Source organism: Brachypodium distachyon, chromosome 1 (assembly GCF_000005505.3).
Source record: "Brachypodium distachyon strain Bd21 chromosome 1, Brachypodium_distachyon_v3.0, whole genome shotgun sequence".
In the NCBI taxonomy this organism is placed as follows: Eukaryota; Viridiplantae; Streptophyta; class Magnoliopsida; order Poales; family Poaceae; genus Brachypodium; species Brachypodium distachyon.
This window is the reverse complement of record NC_016131.3, coordinates 17035516-17046803: the sequence shown is the minus strand read 5'-3', so window position 1 is coordinate 17046803 and position 11288 is coordinate 17035516. Positions and strand designations below refer to the sequence as shown.

The 11288-nt window shown below is 46.7% G+C and overlaps 4 protein-coding genes across 4 annotated transcripts; all 4 read right to left on the bottom strand.

The window, feature by feature from the left end:
* Nucleotides 1-2847: 2847 nt before the first annotated feature.
* Nucleotides 2848-3699, bottom strand: LOC106865506 (protein TolA). The gene has a single exon (XM_014895647.1). The coding sequence runs from the start codon at nt 3697-3699 to the stop codon at nt 2848-2850; it is 852 nt and encodes a 283-aa protein (XP_014751133.1).
* An 801-nt stretch (nt 3700-4500) lies between these two features.
* On the bottom strand, nt 4501-7717 carry LOC100836089 (2-phytyl-1,4-beta-naphthoquinone methyltransferase, chloroplastic). Its single transcript, XM_003559902.2, has 9 exons — nt 7516-7717; nt 6972-7409; nt 6793-6857; nt 6611-6701; nt 6413-6501; nt 6173-6306; nt 6048-6100; nt 5728-5830; nt 4501-5032 (listed from the first exon to the last, which is right to left on the bottom strand). Exons 2-9 carry the CDS (start codon nt 7152-7154, stop codon nt 4926-4928), a joined length of 825 nt encoding a protein of 274 aa, XP_003559950.2. The 5' UTR covers nt 7155-7409; nt 7516-7717; the 3' UTR covers nt 4501-4925.
* LOC100835783 (sigma intracellular receptor 2-like) lies at nt 7540-8828 on the bottom strand. Its single transcript, XM_003559901.2, has 3 exons — nt 8810-8828; nt 8019-8365; nt 7540-7920 (listed from the first exon to the last, which is right to left on the bottom strand). The coding sequence occupies exons 1-3, from the start codon at nt 8826-8828 to the stop codon at nt 7741-7743; spliced, it is 546 nt and encodes a 181-aa protein (XP_003559949.1). The 3' UTR covers nt 7540-7740.
* On the bottom strand, nt 8768-10828 carry LOC100835473 (sigma intracellular receptor 2). Its single transcript, XM_003559900.2, has 2 exons — nt 10410-10828; nt 8768-9251 (listed from the first exon to the last, which is right to left on the bottom strand). Exons 1-2 carry the CDS (start codon nt 10758-10760, stop codon nt 9075-9077), a joined length of 528 nt encoding a protein of 175 aa, XP_003559948.2. The 5' UTR covers nt 10761-10828; the 3' UTR covers nt 8768-9074.
* Nucleotides 10829-11288: the final 460 nt, after the last annotated feature.

The window sequence follows — 11288 nt, the reverse complement described above, 5'->3', positions numbered from 1 at the left end:
CCTCTCAACTCTTAACACTATCGATGGAATAAACAAGACAGTAATGGATAGTCAAAATGTTGATATCAATGGATATACAGCTAATGGATCATGAATATGGAACGGGTTTTCGATTCATGGATATCCACGAATGGATACCCGACAACTCATGTAGCGGGCACGGATATCACATTTGATCATGGATATCAGGTATTTATTAAAATTATAAATTACTGACATGTGGGTCCATTAGTTAGTTATACATATGAGTCATATAAATAGTCTTCCTAAACCCTAACCTTAACTCCCTCCTCTCCCTTATTCTCATACTCCCACCCCACGAATTAGTTGTATGTTGTTGTTGCTACTGTTTATCATGTATATTGCATGTATATGAATAATTCATGGATAACCGGATACCTGTGGATATGGATGTGGCTATTGTTTTACATCCACGAATATTTTCGTGGATGGATAATTGGTTTGGCGATGGATATGGATTTGGTCAACCCATCCAGACCCGCCCCATTGTCATCCTGATGCAAGAACACACACAAGAGGACAGTGCACATGTATTTTTGCGCCGCGTGCAACTTGCGACTTTTCTATTTCTTCTCATTACTTAGTCAGCTCGGCCAATTGACAAAACTGTAACAACTAACAGAACTACAAAACCTGATCACACTCAGCCTGCAACTGCGCCATTCCGCTCTGTAATGATTTCCAGATCCCTTACTTCGTGCCATTCCACGGTAGAATCCAACGACCACATCTACTCTAGAAACTAGAAGCAAAGGTGGACCAAGTCGTTGACAGAACACATTTATCTGCACCAGCATTACAAGACCCACAAAATACACAGCTTGTAGTACGAGAAAAGGAGGAGGGGGCAGGGCCCTGTTGGGTCTCCTTCCTCCGCCACCAGTCATGTCTTTTTACAATACTCGAACAGATGATCACATTGATAATTTACAATACTCGAACATAGTCTAATTTTCAATACTTAAACATAGCCGTATGAGAAGAATTCGCTGCTTCTGATGTGAGAATTGTTCACGGTTCTAATGACGTTCTACTTTTTTTAAAGAGATGCTTTGTTGTGTTCTTCCATGTATTCATTGTCAAAATCTCTATTTTAGTGAAGTTTGGAATATATTTTGGTTGGGAATAGAATATAAGGGATGAGATTTGTTGGTGAAAAGAGAAATTTCAGAGTGAAAATTTAATATGAAATCTGAAAGTTTTGTGGAAGCAAATACATGGAATCTCTTGAGTTGATATAACGTTACACATGTAGCAGATTGAAAAGGCGAATTATTAAATAAACTGCACGAGGCAAGCACCGGTGCCGAGTCCTCACCATGAGTTCAGGATATAGTTCGTCGAAGCGTAATGCGACACTTCCAGCCAAGCGTTCTCCCGGCCACCATCAGGTGCCGAACTTCACCACCACTGAAACAACAACTGTTGTTACCAACGAACTCGTACCTCTACATCACCACATCAAGTCAGCAAACATCGGGTTGTCACCGTCGTGGTCATGGGTGCACAGAGACACACCTGAATTTCTTTCTCCCCCACGTGGAAACCCTCGGACCGAATAAGGGCGACTTCCTGCCGATTCTGCTAGAGTCGTGTCGCCCCATCCTGGATTCCCTGATCCCAACCCCGAAGCTAGGATTTTTTTTCCGCCTACAACTCGAAATCCGTGAAGAAAAAATGCAGCCGATCTACCGGCGAACACGAGCTAGGGGTTCAATGGATAGACCGGAAAACAGAACCCTACCCTAACAACGAGGAAGAGAAAAGGTGGGGTACGAAGGAGGAAGTGGGGGGCAATGACGGTGACTACCGCGGGATTGGGCGAGAGATCAAAAGGAGGCGGAACTCATAAAGTTTGACTCTCTGTTTTAACCCGCTGCTTCAATGGTTTTGCTATGGAATGAAATTGCACTTACTAAAATCCCAAGATTTGGGGTATTACACGGATATTCATTTTTCGTGGATAGTTTTTTGACTTCCATGTTCATGTATTCTCTATATCATATTGTATAGAGATCGTGCTAGTCACTTAAACAAACTACTGCACATAACACCTACCAAGGTGGAAATCTCATTAGTCGTTTAACCAAACTTTTGCACATAACTCCTACCATTGAGTTTAAGTCTGACAACATCAGGCAACTTCCTGCATCTTCATTGTGCTCAGTTCACTGAATGAACTAACATCTGGCAAGCGACAATGATCGTCGAACAAGGAGAAGAAATCTGACAACTCACAACCTGCATGCATGGGCGGAGCCAGGCTAATGCCGCAAAAAGTTTGTTACTACTAGTACTTGCTACTTAGCATACATGTGTATGAGTAACATGTACGTGTCAGCCTCTGTTTCAATTCCAACTATATTTATATGCATGGCTCACCAATGTGATGTAACTAAATATCTCCAAGCTCTTGACATTATCACTGTACCTAAGGCAATTTTAATCATGATTTTTGAAATTTATGTGTCTAACCATCAATCACGTACCTATACATAGTGGCACACCTCAACCTAGATGTAGCCGATAAATTGAGCCAGAACTATATTAAGACCCATATTTTCAGTACATTATGTATACACTCTCTCATCAAGTTGTTCTTTGTCGGAGAAAAAACCTTCGCATACCCATCCCTAAAATCCTGGCTCCGCCACTGCCTGCATGCTTGGTCTCCTGACTCATAGATCTCAATCCAGAACTCGACTGACACAACCGAGACAAAAAACAACAAGAAGAAGAGCAACAGAAACATCCTGTACTGTGTGCATCAGCAGCGCACGCGATGCAAACCTCCCCACTCCTAGCTCGAGGACACGAGGAACGCAGTCAAGCTTTCGACACTTTGCTGCAGAGGAAGCCGCCCAGCTTCTTCACGACGAGGCGCGCCCTCGAGCCGAGCCGGCCCCTAGTTTGCCCCCTCCCCTTCTCCATCTTCCCGCGCCGCTGCCGCATGTCATCCGCGTCGCGGCCATGCCGGTCCTGGCCTGCCTCGGCCGCCTCCCGCCTCCTGGCGCGCGCCGCGTCCAGCCGCGCCACGGCCGCGGCCCGGCGCGCCCTGGCCGCTCGCCGCGCCGCCTCGGCCTCCTCCACGCGCGCCTCGGCACGCCTCTCCTCGGCCTCCACGGCCCGCCTCAGCTCCTCGTGCGTCCGCGCCGGCAGCGCCACGACGTCGTGGTGCAGCGCGGCCTCGTCGCCCGCGGCACCGGCCGCCAGCCGCAGCGTCTCGGCGGCGGCCGTGGCGGACCACGCCAGCGCGTGCGCCTCGGCCGCCAGGGCGCGCTCGGCCAGCCGCAGAGCGCGCGCGACCTGGCGCCGCACGAGCGCGCGCCGCTCCAGCGCGTCCTTGGCGCCGCGCGCCGCGGTCAACTCCGACAGGACACGCCGGAGCGCGTCGTCCTGGCCGCGGCCGAGCCCGGCCAGCCGGCGCCGGAGCGCGTCCAAAGCCGCCTGCTTCCTGCGCTCCTCTTCCTGGCCCTTGGCGACGGCGCCGTTGGTGGACTCGATCAGGGTCTTGAGGCGCGGTATCTCGGCCGTGGTCGCGGCGAGCCGGGCCTTGGCAGCGGCCAGCTCGGCGCGGAGCCTCTCGAGCTCCTCGACCAGCGGCATGTCCCTTCTTCCCGAAAGCTCCCGCGGGAGAGGCTCTCGTGCTGCGGCTTGCTTAGGCTTAGCTTCCTCCATTGCCAGTGAGTGGCTAGGTGAGCTAGGTTCGATCGGCAAGCTGTGATCCTTTGGACCTGTTCTTATCGGTATATCCTTTGATCGGAGGCAAAAGCTAAGTGAGTTCTTGTCCTTTTTTGTTGCATTGTTTAATTTGTTTCTCGATTGTGTCAATCAAAAAGTTCCAGTTAGCTTCTAGTAGTAGGTCGACAAAGCTTTAAAACTAAAAAAACTGCAGTTAACAGTAACAGATACTCCTGCAGGCCCGCCCTGTGGAATTCCCAAATCAGCGGGAGCGCGCTCTCCTTTCGGTGTCCAGCTCCGGCTCTGGTGTTGATGAGGGGCCGGCCTGCTTCGGTTTGGTGTTGATGGTGGGCTGGTGATGTTGCCCTGGGATTGAACTGGGATGCAGACAAAAAAAAAATCTTGCTGTTTTTCCGGCTCTGTTTTTTGGGGCATTCACAGAAACAATCCCAGGGCTTGCTAAATCAACAGCCCAGCGTATACCGGAAAGGGCTTCAAAAATCTAGTACAGTACATTAAAAAAATGCTACTCTCTGCGATTCTAAATTGTTATCGAAATATTACATGTATCTGACGCTTTTTAAGAATAGATAAATTCATATTTGGGCAAATTTGAGTCAAGAATTTAGAATCAGAGGGAGTATTTCGTAGCAAACATGAGATCTCTCGCAAAAGAAAAATATACAGCATGAGAGATACTATATATATGATAGGATCACATAGAGATATAGCGTAGAACTTTAACCAAATCTGACATTTTTGCTCACACCAACCTGTATGGCATTGAACATGACTAGGTTATCACAGTATAGCTTGGCATTAAAAGCACTTCGCAATACCGTGAAGAATCAATGTTTTAGAAGATCAATGCCATGGTCCATGACGATGCAAGGTGTTGGAGCTCAAATCCTACCCTTCAGAATATAAATTTTCCTCCAAATAATTGATTTAGAAGATCAATGCCATGGTCCAGAGGGTGTAGTTGAGCAGCCTTGCTCCAGCCCACCTTGAGTGAGAAAATGCACGTAGAGGAAAGGCATCCAGCATAAAGGCATAATACAAATGTTCAGAAAAATCATACAGAGATCTACTCCTTCCGATCCTAAATTGTTGTTGAAATATTACGTGTATCTAGACGATTTTCAAGAATAGATACATCCATATTTAGGCAAACTTGAGTCAAGAATTTAGGATCAGAATGAGTAATATATCTTGGCTACAACTCAAGATGAACGAGTTGCAACAAGGTTCCCCATGAGGCCTCCAGCGAGGTCGTGGTGCTCGGCCGAAGAAAACCCAACGTCTTGGGCTAACTTCTCTAGCTCCTCTTCTACACGAAACCGAATAAATAAACACAAGCTTGATGTTATAAAAGGTGAATTATAAACCGATGAGTAGTAGTAATGATAAACTACCTTCTAATAGAAAAACAAACGATCGAGATATTAGTGATGTTTGTTACTCCCTCTGATCCATATTACTTGTCTAAAATTTGCCTAAATATGAATGTATTTATGTTTAAAAAGTGTCTAGATACTTGTAATATTTGGACAAGTAATATGGGTCGGAGGGAGTACCAAACTTGAGATAAAAGTATTCGCAAGTGCTAATATTTTTTCTTTAATTTATTTTTATCAAGAAGTTTAATTTGTTTTAATCGTATAATCGCACGGTTATTTAGCTAGTGTTTATAGATGTCGTGGCTGGTTGAAGCTCCAAAAGAAGGCAGGTCGCCACATGGATTTTTTCAGACATCATCTTATGGGACTTCTGCTTTTCATGAGATTTTCTCGTATGCATAATCATGAATAGTGTCAGCTATAGTTGATTTCGCACCAAGACAACCAGCGCATCTACTTTTCACGAGAGACGAGAGTGACCTTAGCTAGAATATTGGTACAAACTATCCTAGTTTAGCTTTTATGCTACAAGCATACAGTTTCTTTTCCGATCCATAAACGTGTCCTTAAGAACAGATTTTGTTTTTTCTACGTGGAAAATAAATTACTATGGTCTAAAGCAAACCTGTTAGATACTCTGATATCGAGTGCTTCAAGTATTTGTACTCTTCAGTGAGTCCATAGCCATATCGAGCGCAAATATCTACAAGATTATCAACCACCCAACTCTGTCCAAGGAAACAAAAAGAAAAATAAATCATCACTTCAAATGCCTTAGAGGGGAGAGGGAGTCTCGACACATAACCATTTCCGAATTCACGTGCACGATATAATATTTCCTTCGTCCTAAAATAAGTGACGTGAATTTGCATAAGAATCTATACAAATCCACGTCACTTATTTTGTGACGGAGGGAGTAGTACCCAAGATGAGATGGCATCTGACCTGGATCAAAAATAATGATTTCTTGTTGATATCTAGGATAGATGCCGTTGATCCTGCAGATCGGAAAGTCAAAACCGTGATAATTAATTTGCTCCCAACTCGGTGTACTGGAGGGAGAAGCGTACCTGGTTTTAGGACTCTAAAAATCTCCTCCATGGCTTTCGGTTTGTCAACCACGTTCCGTAGTCCGTAACCCATGGTAACGGCGTCGAAGTCGCAGTCCTCGAAAGGCAAATCGAGTGCATCACCCTCGATCCATCTGTATTTCATTGAGTCAAGCTCTTCATCTCAAGAAAACACAAGCTCCACTAGCAGTAGTAATTAGCGACAGGTTAATCAAGCTATAAGGGCGCATTGATGCTCACCTTATATTCCCGTAGCAAGGCTTCCAGCGTTGTTCCGCGCGGCGAGCAGCGGTTTGCAGTTGCTGCCCTGAGAAATCTACAGCCATGACCTGTAACAGCATTTGTGATTTGTTGAGAGATTAGAAGATGTGAGAGAACGCTGGTGAAGATTTCATACTCCATACGAAACATCTGTCACATCAATTAATTTCGTAATACCTCTCCATGCAACCCAACCATCTCGGACACGAGGAACGCCAAGTCGCCGCTCCCGCAGCAGAGATCAAGAACCTTGTCCCCTCTCTTGGCCCTGATTGTACATCCAGTCTCAAATATTGCATATAAAAAAACCCGGAATTGCGAGAGAAATTATAACAGACAGGTTACGGATTGTGACGTGCCTGGACCAAGAGACACAATCGCGCTTCCACGCCCGGTGCTGCCCTAGGCTGAACACGTCCATGATCTGCAAGCAATGCCATTAGTATTTGTTCCATGATTTGCAAGCGATGCCATTAGGATCGGAGGGAGTATATATCTTGTCGAGATCAGCGGCCGGCCGGGAGGTACATGCATATACCTGGTCGTAGACTGGAGCGACGCGGCCGAAGAGAGCCTTGCGGTCGTCCGCGGAGGAGGAGGAGGAGGAGCGCGCAGCGAAGAAGGTTCTGCCGCGCCGTCCGGCGCCAGGGCGGCGGCAGGACGCCCAGGCGGTGGCTACGGGGATTGCTGCGGCTAAGGTGGCCATTGGTATGCGGAGCATCTGAGAATGGAACCCTGGGAGGCTGTGAAGGAGTAATTAGAAGAGTGCCATAGGAATAGTCAAGTGACTCAACCAAAGCATCCTCCAAGTTAATAGGAGTAGCTTTTTCTTTAATGATTGCTTCTTCCTTTGGTAGGAGCAGGCGAGGAGGGATGCAACACAGTGAGTTTCTTGGCACCAATTTGGACCTGATTGGTAGACAGGCCGGCGACGTGACAACACAGTAGCATGTACCAGCCATGTCATGTCTAATGTCTGCGATTCAAGAAAATAAATCGTAACGTTTGGTCGAACCTCGCCCCTTGGCGTCTTGCGATAATAATGCAACGGTCATGAGAAAATAGTTTACGCATGTGCCAACCTGCTGAGCACAATGCTCATGCACTTTTTTCACTAGTACACCAAATGATTTCCCTCGTTCTGTTGTAATCTCAATGATACATCAGCGTCCTGTCCGTCTTGCTTGATTAACTTGTTTTAGACGGAGATGTCAGAAGATAAAAAAAAACTTGTTTTAGACGGTGACGGAAGCTATCCAGAGAGCTATTTTGCGGTGGCTGGTTATACACAGGCCAAGAAACTGATGCTACATGATCTTCTTCCAAGCTGGAGGTGCAAGCGATGAATTAGCGGTAGCCGCAGGAAACCCCAAGATGGTGAGTCCACGAAGAATGGCAATGACAGCGAAAATGGCGTATGGGACATACACCAGAAGCAGCTTCTTCGTCGCCCTTCCTGACCCCAAAACATCTCCAAGTATTGCCGACTGAAATGTTCACAAATTGGAGTCAGATTAGAACAAAGAGCTTGCAGATTGATATTACTCGGCGCTCTAATTAAGCAAAGAACAGAGGGGTTACTTACCATGGAGGTGAGGGTGGAGACGCCGGCCATGAGTACCGTGGTGCCGGCCCAGCTTTGGTGGGCGAGGATGCTGTAGATGTTGGCGACCCAGAGCGGCCACTGGAAGGCGAGCTCCAGCCAAGTGAGTCCACGGAACAAAGCCGGCGGATCAGCTGTCAGGTAGTCGTCAAACTTTGCGGCGTACCAACGGCTGAACGCCACCAGCGGCGCCGGGAAGAGGCGGCGCGGGAGGACGCCCTGCGACACGACCAGTGGCGCCGAGAAGGCGATGATGATGGCGAAGATGACGCGCCCATTGCTGTGCTGCTCACCCCTTGCATTGCTTCTTTTTGGGTCTTTGCTTGCTTCTTAATTTGGTCCCTATTGATGGCTTGTGTTTTAGGTTCTGACCAACACCCTAAATAAGCAGGAACCGGCTGTTTCGTTTCATCGGTACTTCCAAGGTTACATAATTTTTGTGTCAAATTTGTTCAAAATGGATCTATCTATTCATAGAAAACGTCTACATACATGTAATATTTCGACAAGAATTATGGAACAGAGCAGTTAACAACAAATTGACACCTACAATCATGTGCATTGAATAAATTTTGTGTGGCACACGAGGAACAAATAAAAATGAAGTCTTCTCGCTATCTCCGTGAAATAGCAGAGCAAAGAGCTGGGTGTTATTGCGTGCACATCTGCATAACATGTGCGAGATTCCTTGACCTGGAAATTAAAATGCTCCAATAAAGTGAGACGCACAAATTAGTCACATTATGCAATTGGGTCGGCATAGCGCGCGCAACCTTGGCTGCAGATATCCATGGCCGCGCTCGAAGCTTTGGCGCGGTGCAATATTTGCCACCATGGCAGGATCTCAGAACGCTGAAGCCATAATTGGCTATCGATCAGTATTTGAAGAAGCAGAGCATGGTTGAATACGAACAATGATTAAGTACAAACACATGTTCGGTTGGCTACACATTAATACAGATGTACATCGATCTCACAACCTTTGTGAAAATATGCGCGGCGCCGCGGCTGGTTACACAAGCCGAAGAAACTGATACACTAGATGATCTTCCAAGCAGAAGGTGCAAGTGATGAACCGATGGTAACCGCAGGAAACCCTAAGATGGTGAGTCCACGAATGATCGCGATGACGGCGAAAATAGCGTATGGGATATGCACCAGAAGCAGCTTCTTCGTTGCCCTTCCTGACCCCAAAATATCTCCAAGGATTGCAGACTGCATTGTTCAAAAAAAGTAGATCGATTAGAACAAATTAAGAGCTTGAGATAAAACTTACTCGTCGCCCTAATTAAGCAAAGTATACAACTATATATATACACATCTTGCAACAGGATGTGCTTGTGTGTGAAAAACAAACAAGAGGCCTAATCCAATACACCCCCTCCTCAACTTATAAGGGTAGGACGATTTTTTCACAATTTTTTTCTTTTTCTTTTTGCTCTCCGGTCTCTTAATCTTTTTTTTTCTCATGCCTCCTTTCTCTCTTGCAAGGTATCTTTTCCCTCTTGCAAGGTATCTGATGACTCAAGTATTATTTCGACGATCCATCCGGTGAGATTGTGCGGAATTGTATCTACTATGACGCTGTTAAATTTTATCTCGATCCAACAGTGAAATCTCTGGCCAAATCGAAAGCACCAAGTGTTGTTCGGATTACTCGCGGCCGTACGTCATAGCACAAATGGCTGACTTGTTCACATGTTTCCCGTTGATTCAAGCATTATTTTGACGATCCCTTCGGTGGAACTGTGCGTAATTGTGTCTACTTCACAAATGTCAAATTTCGTGACGATCCAACGGTGGAATCTCCAGAAAACTTCAAAACACCGAGTGTTATTTGAATTTCTTGCGACCCTGCGAGACAGCACAAACGTCGTACTTGTTCACATGTTTACCGCTTCCTCAGGAAATAATTCGCCGATCCCTTCGGTGGTATTGTGCGGAACTTTGCCCACCACGACCATGTGAAATTTCATTGCGATCCAACGGTGGAATCTTCAGAAAACTGCAAAACACCGAGTGATGTTTGGATTTCTCGCGGCCGTGCAGGACAGAACGAACATCCGACTTGTTCGCATGTTTCCCGTTGGATCAATAAATATTTCGCTGATCCCTTCGGTGGGATTGTGCGGAATTGTGTCTACTACAATCTCGTGAAATTTCGACGCGATCCAACGGTGCAATCTCCGGCAAAATCAAAAACACCGAGTGCTGTTCGGAGCCAGGTGGAAGGGATAGAAGAAAACATTATTTAATGTCCATCATGCCCTTTTTAATGAAAGGGTACGAAGTGATCCGGATCGTCTTTGTGTTTCCATTGGAGAGAAGGTGGTGTATTGAATCAGAAGTCAACAAACAAAAAGAGGGGGTTACCAAGGAGGTGAGGGTGAAGACTCCGGCCATGAGGACAGTGGTGCCGGCCCAGCTGCGGTGGGCGAGGATGCCGTAGATACTGGCGACCCAGAGCGGCCACTCGAAAGCGAGCTCCAGCCATGTGATTCCACGGAAGAACGCCGGTGGATCATCAGCTGCGAGGTAGTCATTGAACTTTGCCGCGTACCAACGCCTGAACGCCACCAATGGCGCCGGGAAGAAGCGGCGCGGGAGGACGGCCTGTGACACGAGCAGCGGTGCCAAGAAGGCAATGGTGGTGGCGAAGATGACGATCACCACATCCGCCGCCGTGGTGAGGACGCCCATTGCCGTGCTGCTCATCCCTTCCATTGTTTGTTTGGGTCTTTGCTTCTTTGGTTCCTGTTGATGGCTCGTCTTATGGAGTAAGTTCTAACCAACACCCTAAATAAACAGGGACTGGACTTTCGTTTTATTAGTCAACACAGATTGTCACCTACAACTATGTGGTTGAAGACTTTGCGTGGGACATCGAGGAACAATAAAAAAACAGGTGTGTAAAGTGTTTACAATCATATGGGTTGAGCATATGGCACATGACTGAATAAATTTTGTGTGGCACGCCACGAGGAACAATAAAAAATGAAGTCTTCTCGCTTCCTCCGTGAGATAGGAGGTCAACAAATTAAGCCGGGTGTTATTGCGTGCACGTCTGCATAACATGTGCGAGATTCCTTGACCTGGAAATAAAATGCTCCGATAAAGTGAGACGCACAAATGAGTCATATTATGCAATTGGGTCGGCATAGCGCAACCTTAAGCTGGTATTCATGGCCGCGCTCGAAGCTTTGGCGCGGTGCAATTTTGTCCCAAGGCAGGAACTCACAGAACGCTGAAACA